Below are 20,903 nucleotides of genomic sequence, written 5' to 3' on the forward strand. Positions count from 1 at the left end.
CCTAATTGCAAAATTTAGAGAAAGCTAGCCATCTCTTGGATATACCTTTAAATATTCAACACAAACTGAAACAAAAGCATGAGGTTGGTCCGAGCACAGGACACTGGCTTTTCTCTGTGCAAATACTGCCATAGACAGCTGCCCTCAACTGCTTTGCAGGGCTGCAGGTGAAAGGTTAAAGGACATGAGAGGTCTGAGGTGAAAGCTCATCATGGCCTCCTCCTTACACTTAAGAAAGCTGGGTGGTCATGATGATACTAGGGTGGTATGTTTGAGGAGTGGGGAGAGATGGAGGACTACAGCTCAAAGAAAAAGCTAAAAAGAATAATAGACAAGTGAATTAGCAAAAAAAAAAGAGAAAAAAAAAGATTGCATATAACAGTTACTCTTGCCTTTTTAAAAGAGAAATTGTTTTAGTTTCTGAGAACTAATAGACTATGATACCAAACTGAAATATTTGAATGTTTCTTACAGGGTTTCAGACAATCAATGTGAGTAGTTTTTACTTTATTGTGACATTTACCCAATGAATCGAAAAATAAAACTGATGGATATTCAATAATGAAAATAATCAGGAGGAATAGCCCAGAAATATTTGAGATTAAATTTAACTTTAGAATCATCTTTATATACAAAACTGTATCGCCAAGTGAACTTTCCAACATTCACAGGAACAAAACCTCATGCTTCCTGCCAAGAAACATAAAAAAAAAAGATTCATGTTCTGCTCTCACACTTTTAACGACCTGCTGTTCAGGAGATCCTTTCGCAGTTCTGCTCTTCTCTCCTCTACAGCACTCATCTCTGTTTTTTAGGGACATGAAATTCATTGTTTGGTTCATTATTTTGGTTACAGCTTTATCCTGAGGTGCTGTCTGGGCATGTGCTTGGCTGTTGCACTATTTTGCACGCACAAATATGTGAAGGTATAAATGAGCTGGTGGTCATGCTGATATTGCAAGTCACGATAATGATGATGAAGCTGTGTTTGTTGTTGTAGCTGGGCTGTCGCTTGCAGCGGGTTGGTCGGGGTGGCCGCAGTGGTCAGTGGTGACAACGCAGTTTAGAAGGATTATCGAAAAGGCTGAATAATGACACAGGGCGGGTGTGAATGAGTGAAAAATCCTCCTCTCACTGGCTGACCTCTGACCTGACACTTAGAACAAATACTCTCCATCTCTGTCAGCTGCGCTAACACAGAGCCAGATGTAGAATTGTTTTCTCAAAAGAATTTCCTTATTCCTATTTATAGACCTCTTATCATTCATGATTAGATTAGAAGCGATAAAATGTGCATTTTTATGAGCCAAGTTGTTGATAGATCAGTTTTCTTCCTACCGATTTGAAGCAGATCTGAATATGCCTAATTTTCAAAAACGTCTTTTGCTTTCTTGTGTTTCAAGTTCATGGCCAGTGTGCTGCTAGCTGGGGGCAATAGGAGGGGGGTAATTAGAAGGTGAATTTAGAGAGGCCATTAGTAGCAAGTGTTGATTCTGGGTCTACAGGGGACAACAGCCACCTCTACCCTCACTGGGTGTTCCACCCTCCAGTCCGGGACTGACAATCTACTCTATTCCCTCAGGTCATTTTTCACCCACAACAGCAAATGTTGTAGTCAAGGAGTGAGAATGGAGGAAAGAGTCCCGAGGGCTGAGGAGCCTGACAGAGAACCTAAGAACTTCCATTTATCAAATCAGGCAGGAGAGAGCCATGGAAACTCTGAGTCGAACTCTATGAGAGTTACACCATGCAAAAGGAGGCTGAGATCTCCTCTATGGCTGCTGAAGGAGGAAAGAAACCAAGCCCACAAAGGCACACAGGGGCTCTTCAATACTAATCATGACTTGGAGGGAGGACAAAACACCCTGATTGTGTGCCCAAATACACAAAAACACTGATTAGGATCTCAGCTGCCAGCTTAGGTGGAAAAAAAAGAAAAAGAAAAAAAGATTTCTTCAAAGTAACGAGCAATCAAGATCATGCAAAAAAAAAACAAAATTATTCATTCATTATATTCAGCTCCATATGCCTGCATTACAGAAACTATATGCAATATTTCAACATAAATGAAAAAAATTCTCTGTATAAAATTCTATATATCTACTGATATGAGTTTCTCTAATTGGCAACCTTTTACCAAATCATTTTTAGTTGGAGTTTTGTCCATGCTATTCAATCAATATTAGAAGGTGTTTCTATGTAAAAAGAAGAAGAAACTGAAACCCAGAGATTCTCAGGGAACTATTTTCACAGATGGAAGGGGGTAAACAACGCATTGGCTTGCTGAGAGGGCAGTCTCTCTGCTGAAGGAAAACATCAACAAAATGCCCCTGAACTTCACGTTCATGTGACATAAATTTCTAGCATCTAGTTTTTCAGGAAAATCAGAGGAAAGAGAAAAGATCGTCCATATACCACTTTCTAAACAGTCAAAGACCAACATCACTCCCTACCCATTGTTTTTGTACATTCTATCTTTACTCATACATTATCATAGTAGTATTAATCAGTCACCAGACACAATCTCAATGCCTTTGAACCTCAAAGAGACATAGAAGGTATCTTTTGGCATCAGAGCTGGGCTGCACCAGTACTTGGCAGTACTTGGCAAAATCTGATAAAGAGCACAACCATTTACGAACAAGTAGAAACACTTACTTTATAGGCAAACCCTGCAACAGAAACTGTAAAATGAGGTAGGAACTGCAGAAACAGAATAGCTTGCGGGTCCTTTGACATGCTTTGGATGCTGGGGCTCAGGTGCTGTGTTAAACCAATGTGTCTTTTTTTTAATATAATCTAGTTCACACTTGCTCTTTGGTAGATGAGTCATTATGGATGAGCCATACAAGAAAAAACTCACTCAATCCAAAAACAGATATTTGTGGTTGTTCAATCTGAAGGACTTGTTACCTTAGATGCAGCTGCATTCTATATTATTCTCCTTCACAAAACTGTGTAGCCACCTTTAATCCCTCCTTAAAACTTTCCACTTGGAAAAAACTGAAAAAATGTCTGACATTTATTACACATTTTATTGTGTTTTTGTGAACATCTGTTTAAGTTTAACTCATCGTTTACCATCTTTAAAGCACTTTGCAGAATTGTTAAGAAAAGTGCTACACAAAAAATACTTTCATACACAAAAGTTCTCTTAAACTAAACAGGCTGAAACTTATTCTAACTTTTATTCTTTGAAATCAGCCATTCATTTTAGACGATTTTATGGCGATGGCCAAAGTCAGATAGATATATATGGTTTCTCTGTTCTACAAAATAAAACTGATTTATCTCAGAGTGAAGAGTGATGAGAAAACAAATATTTTAAGATCATTTATCATTTTCCTGTTCTGTATCAACACTGTGTGAATTCTAAAAAGATGTTTTCATGCACACAACTCTACTAAAAAATGATAGCATCCACATCTATCTTTAATCGTTCCTTGCTAATGCTATTTTCACTGATCATCATTCTTCTTCTGACACCTTTCCTTTTCCTTGGCTTGTCTAATCCTGCCAGTATCCACCACCCCCTGTCTGCATACCAGCCAACTGAGATAACAAATGCCTCATTCTGTTGATTCCTTCACTGCTTTCTTTGGCACCAAGCATGCCACAGGTGGAAGAAGCACAGAGATGCGGGAAATGCATGCAGTGATGATGTATTTCGCAATGACTGTCAGCCTAATATTTCACCAACTGAAAGTATTTAACACCTGCATGAATTAGGAGGGTTGACAACTACCATGTACAATGAGATCATGCTTCCCCTCCCCCCAATGTTGTGCATGTTTGAGGATATATCTGAAAAAAAAGAAAAAATCTAAACTGATATTAGAGGTTATACTGCTCCATTGGCTTGTGTTATCTGTAATTACTCACAATAACATATCCAAATAAAGAACAAGAACCCTTAATGCATCATGGCATTTCACTGCTACTTCCTAGCTAAATATATAATATTTTGATGAATAACTTTGTCTTTTCTCTTCATCCATTATCTTTCTCATCTACGTTGGAGATGGACACAAGGATGGAAAGCAGCAAAGGTCTCTGTTTAAGTTGACTCTAAACTACGACTGCTACTGGGAGAGGCGCATTTTTTTCTTAGCCAAGTGAATAGTGAAAATGTGGTCTATTCACTGCACTGTTTGGGATATTGTTGAACCTTAGCTTGTATCAAGTATGAAATAAAGTTTTGTGATGAGAATCTGAAACTGCCTTTAGTCCCGAGTGGTCAGACAGGGCAGCTAGTTGAGCTCAAGGGTCACAGACATCTGTGACGTTATCATACTACAGCACACTGATGTGTGTGTGTGTGTGTGTGTGAGTCAGACGCCCATCTGCTTCTGCTTCGTTGAAATAATTCTGCATACCCCGCTGCTGCACGCACCCACTTGACCTCATGTCAGTACTACACAATGGTAGGGTCGCCCCTGACCAGGTACATGTCAGCACAGATCCTTGGTCAAGCATTGAGCGCTAATGCTATATGACAGGCAGGGGACAACCAGATAATACTTGGCAATCGAGCGGCTGGTTGTTGCGCAGTGTGGTGCGGCCCATGGATGGGGTGTTGTTGTTGAGGCCCGCTGTGAGGACTGACTGAAAGGCTTTGTGCTCAGATAGCAGGGAATAAAAATTAGCTTCAAAAACTGAGACACACTGAAGCTATTTCAAACCAGCAGAAATCACCTCGGGAAAAGGAATACTATACCGTGAACTGTTGCATTCAGAATTCTTGAGACAACTGAGATTTGATACAATGTTATTGTAACATAACCAGGGATGCTATTAGTGGTCTGTTTTCTAGAATATTGCCTTAGTCCAGCTTGAATTATCACACATTTTTAATGGCCATTTATAGAAAATGTGAATTTAGAAATGGCTCCGTGAAAATTAGCCCATGTGGCTTTTGTTAACTTGCAATTTTTTCTCTAGTGTCACAAGTTGATTCATATTTGTGTTTTCATGTAAAATGTTTTAAAAGCTATTAAACTAGTTGTCAGTAGATTTGGTAAAGGTGTTCATGTCTCAGTCAGGATGAATTGTGATAAAATACTAGCAAACATAAGCAGCATCTTGTATTTTGTGTCACAGAGCAACTTCTCACACAAACATAAAAAAAAAAACTAACATAAACTAATATGTTAAGCCTCATACCTGTTGAATACTGTAAATAGTGCAGCCCGTGTTGACAAATACAACAATTATATCCAATAAGACAAAAAGATTTGGTCCAGCAGACGTTATTGTCTTACTATGTTTCCCATCTCCAAAAATCAATCGTAACATTCCTCTTGTAATCCATTTCATCAGTGGCCTAATTGTGTACTGGTCAAACAACAGATCAATATGGCATCGAGTTCACCGGATGGTTCTGAAGGTAATTACACTAAAGTAAACTATGCCTCCCAGTCTACATCAAGCTTGGCTAAGAACAACAAACTAATCAGCAAAATTTTCAGTTCTTGAAATTCTCAAACACTCACTGATATTCCCAGACAAGTTATTCCTGGTAACACCCGAGTTATCGTGACTCGGAAACAGCCATGGAAAAAAAATTTCATCTTGGGGTCTTTATAAGTGAGGGTTGTGAGTTAAAGGTGAGATTTCTTAGTATTTTGTTTCTACTGTTAGGGCTGTTTATTTTATTGGGAGGACTATGGACCTCCCAATAACAGGCAAAAAAAGGCAGTGTACCCTGGAATCGGTTTTGTTTGCATATTAATGCCAGATGCCTTCCACTCCAGATATCATTCGATTGCAATTTTAATTTCATGGTCAAGTGTGCATGAAGTGAATGAAGAGACAAACTGATATTCTGTCAGGAGACTATATCCATTGATAGTAAGTTTAACATACCCCTGGATCTTTTCATCATTTTGTTTTTCTTCCTTTAAGCTGTAAGGGTTTTTGTATTTTGCCAAATTTGTTTTTCCACTTACTGAAAAATATATGCACAATTTGATCTGAATATTCCATGGGAATCACAGAGAAAGTTTTTTTAAAAGGTGTGGAGAGAAAGAAAAAAAAGCGTGACCAGCTTAGAAATCGGCTGACTCAGTTAGAGCTTTGAAGCAAAGTTTACGTTGACTTGTCTCTGTCTCTCTGTCTGCTTGGCATGATTAGGAAATGGGAAATGATGACCGTAAGTCAAGGTCATTCCTTTTTCTTTAATGCCTGAAAGATGGACAAGGCCTTACTGGGAATAGGGGGGGGGGGGTTGCAGTAAGGGGAGAAGAGGCAGAATTGGGGGAGGAGTGTTAGAAAGGAAGGCAGACAATGGTAATGCTATTGAACATTGTTATTTCCATAACAATGGAACTAACAGTGGCATGTGGTAACATCTCTAAACTCACACACTCATGTGTTGAGGATCATAAAGTATCAAAACATTTTACTTTTGCAGATTTCTGATGATATGCTGCCTATCATGTTTCTACAAAAACAAGAGGTACTTGCAGAAGACAGTGCATGATGTGTATTAATATGTGATCTAAAAGACCAACAGTCAACTTCTTGACTTAAATGCAGCCACTTTTATGGGTATGTTTATTAGTATGCTTTGACAAAGCAGTATTAACTTCAGTATATGACCAGAAGAATGTTGACTCTTCTGATCTTTCCAAACATGAATGGGCTGAATGCTTTAAAAATGAGTGGGACGTCATGGAAAATAATTACAGACTGAATGCAATCATTTACATTCCAATAGGTTAAATATGTGCTTTGAAAGCAAAAAATGGCATTCAAGATGAAACGTGTAGGCACCCATTACGTCTTTAATGGAATCCAATGTGAATTGTCTGCTAAAGGTGGGCCCCACTATGTCATCCCGCCATGCAATTAAACCAAAGTTACCCCAAGGTCTAGCTGAGTGACAGGCTGACAGACCTATAGATTACTGTCTGTCTGTGTAATCCTTTTTAAAAACTTCTCAAGCTGACTGAAGCACTCACCCATACCTTTTAAAACACCAGTGCCTGTTAATTTAGTGTCTTTCATGTTTGACAGACAGCCGGGACATCCTACTCTACGACCCTGTGGCCTTTTTCTCACCCGGGACTATAAAGGTCGTGTGCAGTGGATGTCTGTTCAGGAGTAGTGAGTAGAGCATGTGTGAGTAGCTATGGCTGGCCTCAAATTCATGTTAATTTATTTCCTAAATGAGATTTTGTCATTGAATTGTGAATTTTTGCTAAAAAAAAAAGAGGCAAAAGTGACAAAACTGAGAAATGACAGACAAATAAAATCAGAAAAAGAGGATTCAAGAGAAAAATGTCTGTCGTCCACAAACCACATCAAGGTTTTTGATTCACATAAACTCCTCTTGTCAACACTGCGCAGCAATCACCGAACTCCAGAAGTGAAAAGAGTAAATAGGACTGCCCCATGTTCAGATTACTGACAATATCAATTACCAGAACAAAACTTTACATGCAGCACGTCAGGGATTGCCTTTGCTTTCTCTGGTATGTTATTGTTTCCAGTTCTGCTCAGTGGGATGTAGTATGCAGTGGAAATAGATAAGACATGTTGAAGTGACCTTTCCAACAGTTTAACACTTATTATGTAACACATCTGAGTCATGGTCACTTCAGTGTACTTACTATACATGTTCTTAGCTACAATCTTTTAAGGTGTAGGCTCACACATGACAAAAAAATGTCTGCACTTAAACATCCTTCAGGATTAACAATAGAAATCCAATCTGGAAGTACCTGTTTTGATTGTAGGTAAACAGATGGAGATAGTAATATGTGAAAAAAAAAATTATATGGAAGAGTCTTATCTGTTGGAAGGAGGCAACATGCGTGACAGAGGGAAGTCTTGGTCACAGTCACCCTCCATCCGTCCTCACATGGGATGCTGAAGGAGGCCGGTGATTGCACAGACACATGGAGGTTAAAAACCCTCTTATCTTCAGCTGTCGTACCTTGTCATAAATCAGTGCTTAGCCATCCGTTCTGCACTGATAAGGCAGTCAAATGCAAACACCAGAAATGTAGAGATACTTTTTTTTCCCACTTTATGAACAACTTCTCTCGCCCTGTGCTCTCACATCCCCTTCTCCTATCTTCGTTATCTGTTTTTCATTCATCAGATCAGAAAATCAGACAAGTTAGATTTTTTTGCTTGGGGCTTGTTTGTTTACAGCCTGCCATATTTTCTCCTGTAGCTTTTCCAGCAGTCTGGTTATGATCATCTGAAGAACTTGTGAATCATTCACAGCACTGCCACATGAGAGAGTTGGATGCTGAGATATTATCGTTTGACTGTCAGACAATCGAGCCATGCAATATGTAGCAACAAAGCTATTTAAAGTGAACCTGCCAAAATGTTGTCATTGTCAAAGTATGATCAGACACGAACATACAAATTCTATAATGCCCTATTAATGCATTGTGAAGTGTGTATTATAGAAAGTAGAAAGTAGCACGGTGCTTGATTAGTCTCAAAAGCTGCGTGTGAAAACCAGGTGCATGCACAGGCGTGCATAATCTGCAAGCAGAAAATTATCCTCATGAGAGAGCATTTCTGCCTCGCAAGCACACAGAACAGTATACGCGAGCATAAAAGTATGGTTGAAAGGGAGCATTCCTCCTCCATGTGCACAAATGTGGCCTGTGAGCACAGAGCTGCAACTGCTCACTCGTTCGTCAGGTTGACTTTTGAGACTGTGGGAATGTGGCTGATGTCTCCTTTGATTGGATATTGTTAGTGGCATTGTGTTATGATTGTGTTGCCAAAGACATCCTACTTCCAGCAGAACCACAACCAAAATGATTAACATATAAGTATTTATTTTACTTGTACAGTCACCACTACAATTTGAATACTGAATCTACTCTAACAGCTACATAGTATTGTAATTTTTTTAAGCCAACATATGATTGCATCTATAATTATAAGTGCAATTACTACTCAAACTGTACAACTTCTAGTACTACCAATATTATGAGTTGTATAAGCATCATTAGTACAGGAAACAACTTTTAATACAACTACAAGTTTTACAACAACTATTTACTATACAAGCATATAGAACAAGGAATAATTCCTTGTTCTATATGCATTAAGGCATATCAGCCTCAAAAGTCTGCCTGATAAGCAAAAGCCCAGTGCTTATGAAGTAGAAATGCTTCTTCAAACAGACAGTTTTCTGCTTGCAGGCCTGAGAACTCCAATATGTAAATGCACTTCAGTTTACAATTTTCAGAGTTGGTAATTCCACAACAGATCTTGCTGAAATGCTGTGCACATGGATATGCATTTAACCATAAAGAAGTAACTTAGTGCATGAATGCATTTAGGGAATGCAGAAAAGCCAATGTCGAGCACATTTAGCTACACACACTTTTTTAAAAGCATTTTAAAAGCATTGTGCTTCGATTCATACAACACACAAGAATTTAGTTAAGCAACACACAGCGTGCAGTGTTGTGTTGGAGCTCAGTAAATTGAGTTTCTCTAGTTTTTGTGGCTCAGAATACATTGCAATGATTTGTGACTAATTAATCATGCGCAGATGGTTTAGTAGGACAACTTAATCCAGTCACACAAAAGAAAAGGTAAATTTCACACTGTGCACCAATCCTGTTTGCTAATGACACTGGTATAATCTAAGCTGCATACTAATGAATTTCAAGCATCTTATACTTTAAAAATGTGATTACACATGAATAAAGCATCAGTTGGGGTGGAGATCTTCCCAGTGTCAAACGACATTTTGTACTTCCTCTGTCTGATCATCAGCTGAGTCGACCGCATTAAAACAAGATCTGTCAGCCATGAAAAAAAAAGTTTGTGCCTTTGTGTTTGTGCCAGGAAGTGCTGCCTCTTAGAAGCGTTGTGAAAGGCTGTGCTCCTCCATCAATGTTGTGCGGTGAAGACCAATGTCCAAAGGAGCATCGATTCATCTAACATGAAATCCACCAGAACATGAAAGCCCAGGACCATAGCCAAGCTTTGAGTGATGACTGCTTCACCATTTCTGCCAAGATGAGGAAAAGAGAGAGACGCAAATGATGAGGGATGGATAGAGAGTGAGCAGGGGGAGGAAAACGAGGTGCCCTGAACATTAATGTCGTGCCAAAGTTGTATGCCACTCCCCCTCCGCTTCCCTGGGGACACAAATGAAATAAATGAATGATGGACCCAGCCCACACAAACGCCCCTCTCCTATTGAGCTTGAGCAGTCCATTCACAGGAATGAGCAAGGCGTCGATACCAACAACAACAACAACAACAAAAACAACAGCAACATAGGAGGCCCTTTTCTCATTCATGTATGCTGGAACACAGACACACACATATGGCACAAATACCATGGACAACATTGCCAACATGCCATTAAGGACACCTAGAAAAGGTTCCTGAGAACAGGGCAGGCAAACAAAGCTTGGAGGCAAAAGGAGCGAACAGGGCATGCATGGAGAAAATCTTGGCATCACGACAATAAAACTGCCACAATGATTAGGACCTGGAGGCCATCTCCTCCCCTTCACAACTATCAGGGAGCCCATCAGCGTACTAACCCAGAAACAAGGTTCGGAAGCCTCATGTTCCACCGCACTCTGTCCTTCCTCTTCCACCTCACTTTTCTCTGTTGTTCCTCCAGGACAGGATGGGTTCAGGAAGTTCTCTGCCATACAGTCTCAATCTTACTCAGAGACCTAACCTTAAAACTCAGGCATTACTTGCCTGAAACCACAGCAGCTAATGGAACATGGGGAAAACAAATCAGATTCAAGTGAAATCAATCTGACAAGAAAGGCTCTGGTGATTACCAACCATTTACATCTCAAACTTTAAATGTGGGCTCTGTAATGAAGTTAGCATCTGAAGAAGGCTCAGTTTTCATCAGTTATGTTTCATGCAGAGAGAATGTATGCAGAGCATATAAAAGTGGGAGAGGGTAGTAACTAAAATGATGAACTACAGCACTAACAGTAGGCAGGTCGAGAAGGAAGAATGCAACGGCTTTTCGAGTCCAAGAGTGAGATATCACCGCTGCAGCCTCCTACATGATCATGGTCAGGCTCAACCATAGGCCTCATTTCTACCACAATCACAGAGACAGCTACTTGGTTTTCATTCAACACATGCACACAGAGATGTCTGTGATAATAAACCCCAACAGCTAAAGGATTTCATAAACGAAAAGCAACCTTGAGTTGTCTTTCAGGAGAAGATGCATTTCCCATAAAACCTTTCTAAACCAGCAAAGTGAGAGACTTTGATCATGAAAAGGTTCTGCAGAAAGAAATATTTGTACAAGAGGATTTGTGTGACAATTTGCAAGTGTGAGCAAAGTTAGAAGTTTGCATTCATTGTAACAACAGACTTTGCAGCACAAAGTTATTGGCAGGGCACTGGGCTGACCTGTGGAGGCTGTCCGAGCAGTCACCAGCTGAAGTAAACCATCTCCTCCAACACTCACACACAGCTAATGTGAAGCAGACCCACGATTTGTCCTGAGTATGCCTTTGTGCACCCACGCTTCTTTCCTCCTTTTCATTCTCAAATCCCTCCATTTATCCATGCTCTGGTTGAGATAGCAAACCTGACACTGATGCCCTGTAGTCCATTAGCGCTCTCAGTGCACCGTCTGATTCTGCTCTATTGCTCTTCTCACATTTTCCTCCTCTCAGCTCATCTTCCCGACAGTTCTCATTTCTCTTGCAGCCCTTATCTGACTCTGTCCTTCTGTATTTCTTATTTCTTCCTTTACTCCCTTTCCTAAAACATCCAAGCTGGGATAAGAGACTTGTAGCACTTACAGTTTATACTATGCACTTTACACTCTTTCAGTATTGTAAAAGTGATGTTTTCTGAAAAGCATAGCCCAAAAAAAAAAACATTTGACAATGATTTAATTGAAATTACAGTGCTGACAAAATGTTTTCATGTTTTCTTATTTTCTTTGTTATTTTTTCAGATTAATTAGTTGTTAATGCAGTGTCTCTGGATGTTTATTTATTTTTTTATATATATAATTCATACATAATTTCTCCAACTTGGCTGCAATTACTTGCAGAATAATGCAGAATCTTTTTCATAATTTATTCATTAAATGCCTGAAACTTCTACATAGATTGGTAAACACCTTAACAAGCTGCATTTGTATCAGCGAACGCTTTAAAATGGCCACCAGGACAGTGAGGTCAATGGCACTGCAGTAACAAGACCCCAAGACTGACAGACAAATGAAAATGAATGATAGCTGTCAAAGGTAAACAAGTGGAGAGGTGCCCTTGACCCGCTGTCTCCTTAATTTAATTTTGTACTGCAACCCCCCATCTAAGGACTCCCACACAACAGCCACATCTGGAGAGCATGTCCAGTTGGGTGGAGCCTCTGCACAGAAATCAATCCCTGACTTATTCCCTATCTGAACTCTCCATGCCAACTTCCCTTTACTTTGAAGACAGACCACACCATGGTCTCATCAAAGTCTATTGTTTCAGCCAATTTCTTTTCACATTTGTCTTAACTAAGCCTTGAGGACTGGGTGCTGCTTTGCTTCAGGATTTCCTGCAAGCAGATGAGACAGAAGACATCTGGGGAAATAAGCACATGGCTGTGATTGCATCCCACCTCCTCTCTGAGGAAGGACTCATTTGAACCCGATTCAGTTTGTAAGGAGTGACAGGTAGAGGCTGCCATGGCAACCGAACCAAAGCAGTGTCATAGATAGCAATTCTTTGCAGAAGAAGCTCTGCAAGCAAGCGAGCACCCACACACAGACACACATGCATAAAACAAACAATGCAGACATTACCACATGGACTTTAAATTAATTTTAAAATGTTCCCTGCCATTCCTCCCTGTCACTTTGAATCTAGAGCAAACAACCTCGAGAAAAAGCCATTACTAGCTCAAACTCTGCGTCTAACCACAAAACCTGTCGTCTTCTTCAACTCCCCCACCCTCCTGCTCCCCATCTGACAATAGCATGGTTCATCACAGCCTGTGTAATAATCTGCCCTTTTAATGATTAAAAGCACATTTCAAGAATGAAAGCTCGCATAGTAGTGCTTAGAACACAAATGCTGCACTAACCTAATAACTCAAACATGCTTCTCAATCAAGAGGGAATGAAAAGACATGTGTCTGATGTACCATTGTGGCTTACATCTATTTTTATCCTGTCTGCCACATTTCGATCTAAAAAAACTGGCTACAGCAGAGACCAAGAGACACAAACGCACCAGGCGGTACACATGCACACAGAGTTTAACACTCATCTAGACACACACACACACACAACTATCATAGTGAGGCTGTCTCTCAGCTCCTGCTGAATGTTGCCCCTCTTTATTTTGCAGACGGAACTGGAAGGGCTATTTACCAAATCTGCCACATGCATGCAGGAAAAATATAGTAAATTAATTTAAGTATTTTAAGTTTAATTTTTATTTGACTAAATCACAAAGCTTAATCTGATCCAAAGTAGAAGATGATTAGTATATAACTGAGAAACATTCAGCAGTTTGGATTCTGGGTAAATTTTCTTCTTCGGCCAATTAACACCTCATGATATGATATACAGTGTCATTTCAAGATCACCATTGTGATGTGTCCATGCACAATGCTCACACACAGAACATGTAATGTCAAGTAGCCAAAGACAAATTATCTAAGATGCTCCATTTTTTTTCCGTGGTTCAAAAGGAAACCATAGCTGTACTGTCGTACTGTTCTAATTTTCTTTTACTTATCTACAAGAAAAATCTGTTTTACATGATTTACTCGGACTTAAGAAGTATTGGACACATTTTTGGTAAAGTTTCATTACAAAACACAGAGTTTGTTTTTACTGACAAGGAGCCTCTGCATGCACAAAGTCAAATAGGTGAGAAGTTGTTAAAAAGTGAAAGGAAGGCAAGACAGAAACGAGAGGGTGGTTGACCCCATGATCCTGTCTCTGTGAGCTACTGTAGTCTTCTTGTTCTCCCACCAAGAGATCACTTCCCAAGAGGGAGTGTCTCCTCAACTGTTTCCCTCTCTTGTCAAAAAGAACTCTGCTTTATCTTCTTTCGGATAGTTTAAGGTACCATTAATAAAATGACTCGGGGTATATTAAGCTCTTTCAAAATATTCACAAGTATGAGAATTAAAGGTCGTTAAGGTAATCCCAGTCCTGCAGCCTCCGCTATTTGGCAGCTGTAAATTTTTAAAAAGCACTAAACACGTTACACTCTGAGTAACCTAATGTATGTTGATGTGGTAATGCTGGAAAAATGTGCACATAAAAACAAATGAAGCTATAGCTTTTCATCAGTTCAAGCCAATAACGTAAACAGATCCATGGGGGCTAACATCTAGGCCACTAAAGCTATTACCTGGCAACTAAGAAGAGTACAGATCAGTGAGAGGAGACCTGTGGTTAACAGGTACGGCTGTAATAGCACCCTTCTCAACAGGGCCTCTTGGTTGGGTGCATAATCAAATTAAACAATCAAATTAATGTTTCGAATTTACAGTAAAGAAGAAATCATGTTGTAGCCACAGCGAAACTCAAGTTGTCTATTGGATGTTCCTGGAATTTTTGACTCCATAAATCCAAATACATATTGCTGTCCATCCTCCTCCACTCGGCATCTTAATAATTTCTCAGTTAAAAAAAAAAGAAGGTGGATCTATAATTGAATTCTGATGAAGCTGGATATGTAGATCTAATGCTGCCGAGTACAAAAAAATAAATCTATAATTAAAGTGCCTGATTGCAGGAATAACAAATAACAGGGTGATTATGTTTTCATTCAGATGCTGTGCATTTTTGATCTGGATGGAGTTTCAGTTTTAGTATTAACAAGTGCTTAGGCTCTGCAGGCCAACTCTAACAAAATAATGAAATTGTGGAAACATGTTTTCCATCAAGGGCCTTTCACCAGGAGTAACAACATGTATGTGTGACATCATTAAATGGAGGGGAGCCATTTAATGATGTAGAGCAGAAATGACCTAAACTGGCAACATAACGTAGAGACATTATTTCAATTCAAGCTTTAGATACAAAATACCTCAGCACAAACGCATTTTTGTGGAGCTGCAATGTAAAATCTGTCATATGTCGGCCTACTTGTGTTTTAAAGATTCCCTTAATCCCTCACTGTGTTGCTCTCAAAGAAAGTCTGGCCACTTTAGAGACCTCGGCTCTCTCGCAATTTGCCTTACACTTTTTGCGTGTGCTGAAACAGTGCCCCTGCTGTGAGTGGCACACTGGGTGCTCTCCTACCTCAGCTCCCACTGCCAGCCTCTTATCAACAAGCAGATAGAGAGGGTGTGAGCGTAGAGTAAAAGCAGAGGAGGATGATGACGAGTAAGAGGAGGGGAGGCAGGCAAAGAGAGAAAGAAACAGACAGGAGGGACACTATATTTAGCAGTGAAGCTGTCACCTTCTGTTTTGCTATCCTGAAGAATCGTAGTTTGACTAAATGTATCCTGCGGAGCAGAGGTTGCTGGGATACAACAACCCTCCCTTCCTTCACCAGCAACCTCTCTGGAGAAAAAGTATCTAAGTATTGTTATAATTGCTGGGAGCTTGCGTGCCACAGCCACCACACATTACTTTGTGGAAATATTTTTCACAGCCATTACATTGTCAGATAATCTAAATAAGGAAGCGGTTTAAACCACATGCTCCCAGCAGGTACAATGGCATGGTTGAAGCGTGCAAAAAAACAGTTTGCAGCGTCAGAGCAGTCTGAACAAATAAGCAACAATATGAACAAAATACATTCACAAAAGCCTCCAAACCTCAAGCATTTCTCAGAGAGCTTATGTGCTTTCAGACTGAATGAACTTTTTCATAGATCTTATAATTATCAGAGAGAAGTCTTCCTTCTTTTTTCCGTCCACACCACAGTAAACTACAGCTGATGGTTCAAAGTACTTCTTTTGTAGGATCTTTACTTTGCTCCTTTCAGTGAAGCTTTCTGACAAGAGGGAAACCATGTGTAATGTAACTGCATGTTGATTGATCCAGATGACATAAGTGTAAAGTGACTGGTTAAAACAACATAAATATTAGGTAATTGGGTGAACACAGACGCTACCAACAGTTGACTGGCTGTTACGTCAGTCCAGCATTTTTTCTTGCTGCACAAATGCAGCCAGAGAAACAGCTTGTGATGGTGGACTGACCTTCGGAGACCTACACAGATTCCATATACCTCAGCAACTGGTCCAAACATGCCTCTTTTTTTGTCTTTTACAGATAAATAAAGAAACAAATAAAAGTTTTTTCCCCGTGGACAAGATGTTTTTGCTTCTTCTACTAAAAAAAATTGAATAACCAACTGGCTCCATATGTGGTGCTTTGTTCACCTAATTGTTTGAAGTTTTTTTTGTTGATAACCATCTGGCAAATAGTTGATATATGTCACCAAATTAATGATTATATCATGCAAATCTATGTTTCTATGTGCAAAGCATGTCTCAATGTGTTTACACCTCTGATGGTGTGTTAATATGATATGTTAACAGCCACTGTATTGTGGTCCCATGATACAGCTAATCAATGACAGCAGTTTTGTAGCTGAACAGCAAGACGGTTTCTGGATTATGAGAACGACATACACATTCAGTTCTGTTACAGTCATCTCAGTGAGAACTGATTAAACTATCTGGCTCATTCAGAGGCTGCGGCTTGAGGCTATTTAACTGCACTGAATTAAACTGCCTGCTGTTTTTAGTATTGAGCCTGTCTTCATTGATATAATTGGGATGGACAGTATAATGGAAACACCCTTCAGTGAGTACATGAAGACTGAATGCCATCTCCCAAATGATTAGCCAACTGATCACAATGGTTCTGTAAAGCCTCTTGATCTATCTTTGATGAAGGCAAGCAGGTGGTGATTTGTGTGCTTTTTAACATATATTGGAATGATGCATTCATTAACCTCATTTATTTTATTCATCTTGACTTTCCGAGCGGGACAAAAGATCCATCCTTACTGTCCAAGGATCGTATGTTGGCAAAGAAGTAAGCTATGGATAAGCTGTCAGCAGTTCATCGATTGCTAGGACTTGATTGCGGTAAGGCTTGGCTGACGCTCTTAGCTGTGTCTCCAATGTCAAAGTTATATAAGTGAACAGGTTGTGAAAGGCGCAATCTCCAGTATCCCTTTAACAGTCTGGGGATAAGATGCAGCTTGGGGCAGGACAAGGATGATTAATGCTTTCTCTTTCACCAGAGACGTCAAAAAGATGACAACAGTGCAGGACCACCTACATAGAGGAATGTCACAGTGAGATAACATGTGGAAGACAAAAGTCTCATAAATCTGCCTATGGAACATAATCTGTGGAAGCTGTCTATTGTTGTAGGGTTAGAAATAGAAAGTTCAAACGCAGTAGCAGCTCATTATTCAAAGAAAAAAAAAAGTTGAAGGGCATGTGCCCATTTCTGATCTTAACACTGAAAACTGTCAGGAAAGATGGAAAGATAGTAAAGTCTTTGTTCAGGCTTAACAGTCGTCAACCCCATTACAAGGCACTAAAGACTGTCCAGTGGGTGAGGTTGGGGGGCGGGCGACTACAAAGGCAGGATCAACCTTAAGATTGTCCCTGAAATTAGTCCAATTACAGGACTGCATCGCTTTGTCTTCCCTATCCAGGCTTTCTTCCCAGGGTTAACCTTGTGCCCAGGTGTTCTCCCGTGGAGTTCAGAGGCTGAAGAAAAACAAAGATAAACACTTTCAAATGTGCCTGAGGATTAGCCTAACAAGCTATTACTTGTTAATACGGTGACATTCTCCCACAGTTTGAGGGCTGTTAACCTCGGGAGTGACTGGCTTCTGTTTGAAGGGTCACAACCTTGCAGAACCCAGCGCTCTAAAATAGCACGTGATTATAGACCTTGTTTAAAAGTAAATATAGGAGTTCTCAGCAGCTGATACAAGACAGTCTCGCTCGGTCTTTATGAGACAGTACACTTACAGAACTACACGAATGTGGCCCTTTTGTAACAGACATATGAGTTGAAATTTTATTTAAAAAACGTATTTCCAAAAACCTCGGCGACAGTTTATTTGATGTTAAAAAACTGAATATCAGATGTTGTGAGACAAGAAATTCCACAGCCCTGATAGATGAATTGCTGGACTTTTCTGAGTGTGTCTGTCTCCAATTTTTCAGCTCTTTTGAAGTCTGGGTTGATTATCTGCTTTGAATGGACATTCCTTTGGTCTTATCCTCTGTTTGCTCACTTGGTTCTTATCAGTTAATAACTCAGCCTGCACTAACATACTCAGTAGCTGTTCTGGGCTAAATGAATGAATGGTAATTTATGTTGTAAACCTTCTCTTACAAGATGTAGCACTAAAACATATCTAATGATTGGATTTTTGTGCTTTCAAAAGTGGAAATCCTGCATACAATAATTTATTGTTGCCCTTTGTGCAAAAGAAAAAAAACACTAGTGTTTTATATGCAGTGATCAATGGAAAATAATAAAATAATTCAAACTAACACAAAAATCAGTCAATCATGCAACATTTCTTTAGCAGAAATTAAACTAGTAACATTATGCATCAATGATATTGCACATGAATACATGTTTTTACATGTTTAGAGCTTATGAAAACATGCATAAATACAAATACCTCAGGACAAGACACTTTTAAATGGCAGTGTGTATAGAGTGCATTTTTGCAGTCTTCTCACAATATAATGCTCTCAAGCCATCCTACAGTATATATTTCTCTTTCAGAAAATATGCATACAATTATGCCCATGGCCCAGTGTCTGATGCTTTGATAGAGGGCAAATATTTGAAAGCCAAAGACAAAGTGTGGGTTCTCTCGTAACAAGCTTGGATCTCAGCCAAATGCAGCAAAATCCTCTCCATCAGCTTCATAAAATGCAAATAATCAGTGGAATAGTGATACTATGTGACCTTTATAGATAAACATGTGGGGCCAGGTTATAGGCAGCAAATTCAGCAACACTGTACAACTGATTCTATCAGCTCCAACGCATGGCAGCTGATGTTTCTCCTTGTTTCGTTTAATCATCACAATCAAAATGCTCAGTGAGGTGGATTACATTATCACGAGGGACTTATTATAAGTGATACATACATGGCAGAGGTGTGTCGTTATTATGAAATCTAAAAGCAAGTGCTTTGTTAAGTACACCAGCACATAAAAATTTAATAAGGCATTCCCAGTGGTAGGGTTTTAAAATCTATACAATTAGAGAAGGCACAGATTATGTGGATTTCTAGTCTCAAGCGATCTGAAGTTGCTCTGTCATGCATATAGTAACCTCTGCAACTAATTACAAGCAATAACAAAAGAAAATAAAAAACATGATTAAAAGAAATAGAAAAAAACTTTCCACGAAACAAATAAGAGATCATAAATGCGTGAAATCAAACTTGATTAGAGACAAAGAGAAAATTATTGGATTCAAGGGACAAACCAAGGGGAAACAAACAGATACACAAAGAGGGAAGTTAAGCCTTAATAGACAAAGTCTCTGGTATAAATTTATTCATTTCTTTTTTTTTTTTTAAACAGCTTGTCTAAAAAAGCATATTATCAAGTAGCATGAGAAAAATATGAAGGTCACTCATAGAGCACAGCCCTCCACCAAGGCCAATGCACTACATTGCAGTTTTGAGTAAAGTGATCTCTGTCTGCATCAGAAATTAATGGATTCCTTCCTTGACCGTGCTCCACCTCTCCAACCACTGTCAGGAAATTTTGCAAGGTCATTTTTTTGCATAATCATGCTAACAGGAGAAACAGCACTGAAATAATAATTTTACTTTGGCAGTGGAATAAAAAAAAACAATTTCTGATATTCAAAAATCAACATTATGTCTATTATCTACTGTTCTTCCATAATATAAGTGTTTGAATTTTCAAGGTTTAAAAATCACGGTAAACTACAAAATCGATAATCTCATAAAAAAGACATGGGTCTGAACTCGGATTGTTATCAAATTTTCTCTTCAGAGACCGGTACAATAAAACCTCACATACAGCCATGGACATAATATCATCACAGGATTGACAAAGCAACAGAAACTGCCCCACTGAGACCTATTTTAACAGGACAGCTCAACACACAGGGTCTCATGTGGCACTGGCCAACATTCATAACATACTGGATCTGCACCCAGAGTGTGTGCCCAGCCAAGTGTTAAATTTGACTTGATTTCAGATGGGAGCCGAGGTCACACAAAGGCTTGTTTGGGGCACTAATAGCAGCCAGGCGATTCGATGAAGCCAAATTCTCCAGCCCTGAATGGTCAGAGCAATCATTAAAACATCCCCTCATTTTTCTCATTGGCCCCTTGAACACAATCAAAGTCCTTGTTAGGCTCTGAGTGCACAAAAGCCAGATTTACCAAGCCTTGAATTCAGCTGGTGCCAAGACTCCATTTCAGGTAAGGATGGCAAATCGAAGACATAAGTGTTGCACCTGATCACATCTGTATTTGTGGAGATAAACCAATGAGCCCACAAACTAGGTCACAGCTTTACTTTCAGTGCCTTACCTTTGAAGGACAAGAAGATTCTGGGCACAGACAGGGGCTCGGAGGACTGCAGCCCCCCAGATGATAAGGCCAACAGGGCCAGCAGCCAGGACAATTTGTCCCACAACATTGCTCCTCTTGTTTGTTAACAAAAAAAGAAGAGTCCAGGAGCTGAAAGAAAGATAATGATGAGCATCAAACAATAATCCACCCATTTCAATTCAAAAAGCATCTGCAGCAGCCAACTCTTGGCTACTGAGCTACAAGTACAGATTTGTTTGCTTCACTGAAGAATTAGCTTCTTAGTGTTAGTCTTTAGCATTTTAGTACTAAGTGCAGGAGTGAAGTGCAAAGGTAAAAAACAGGAGATGACTTTATGAAGCTTTTTGGCTATGCATTT

General features: G+C 39.5%; 1 protein-coding gene across 1 annotated transcript in view; it reads right to left on the reverse strand.

The window, feature by feature from the left end:
• Positions 1-20,670, reverse strand: part of sema3fa (sema domain, immunoglobulin domain (Ig), short basic domain, secreted, (semaphorin) 3Fa) — a 48,312-nt gene extending 27,642 nt beyond the window's left edge. Inside the window, exon 1 of the mRNA XM_072382000.1 lies at positions 20,525-20,670. Within this exon, the coding sequence (XP_072238101.1) occupies positions 20,525-20,633 (109 nt within the window). The 5' untranslated portion in view covers positions 20,634-20,670. The remainder of the gene's footprint in view (positions 1-20,524) is intronic.
• Positions 20,671-20,903: the final 233 nt, after the last annotated feature.

This window comes from Leuresthes tenuis, unplaced genomic scaffold (genome assembly GCF_036924035.1).
Source record: "Leuresthes tenuis unplaced genomic scaffold, fLeuTen1.0.hap1 SCAF_3, whole genome shotgun sequence".
NCBI classification, from domain to species: Eukaryota; Metazoa; Chordata; class Actinopteri; order Atheriniformes; family Atherinopsidae; genus Leuresthes; species Leuresthes tenuis.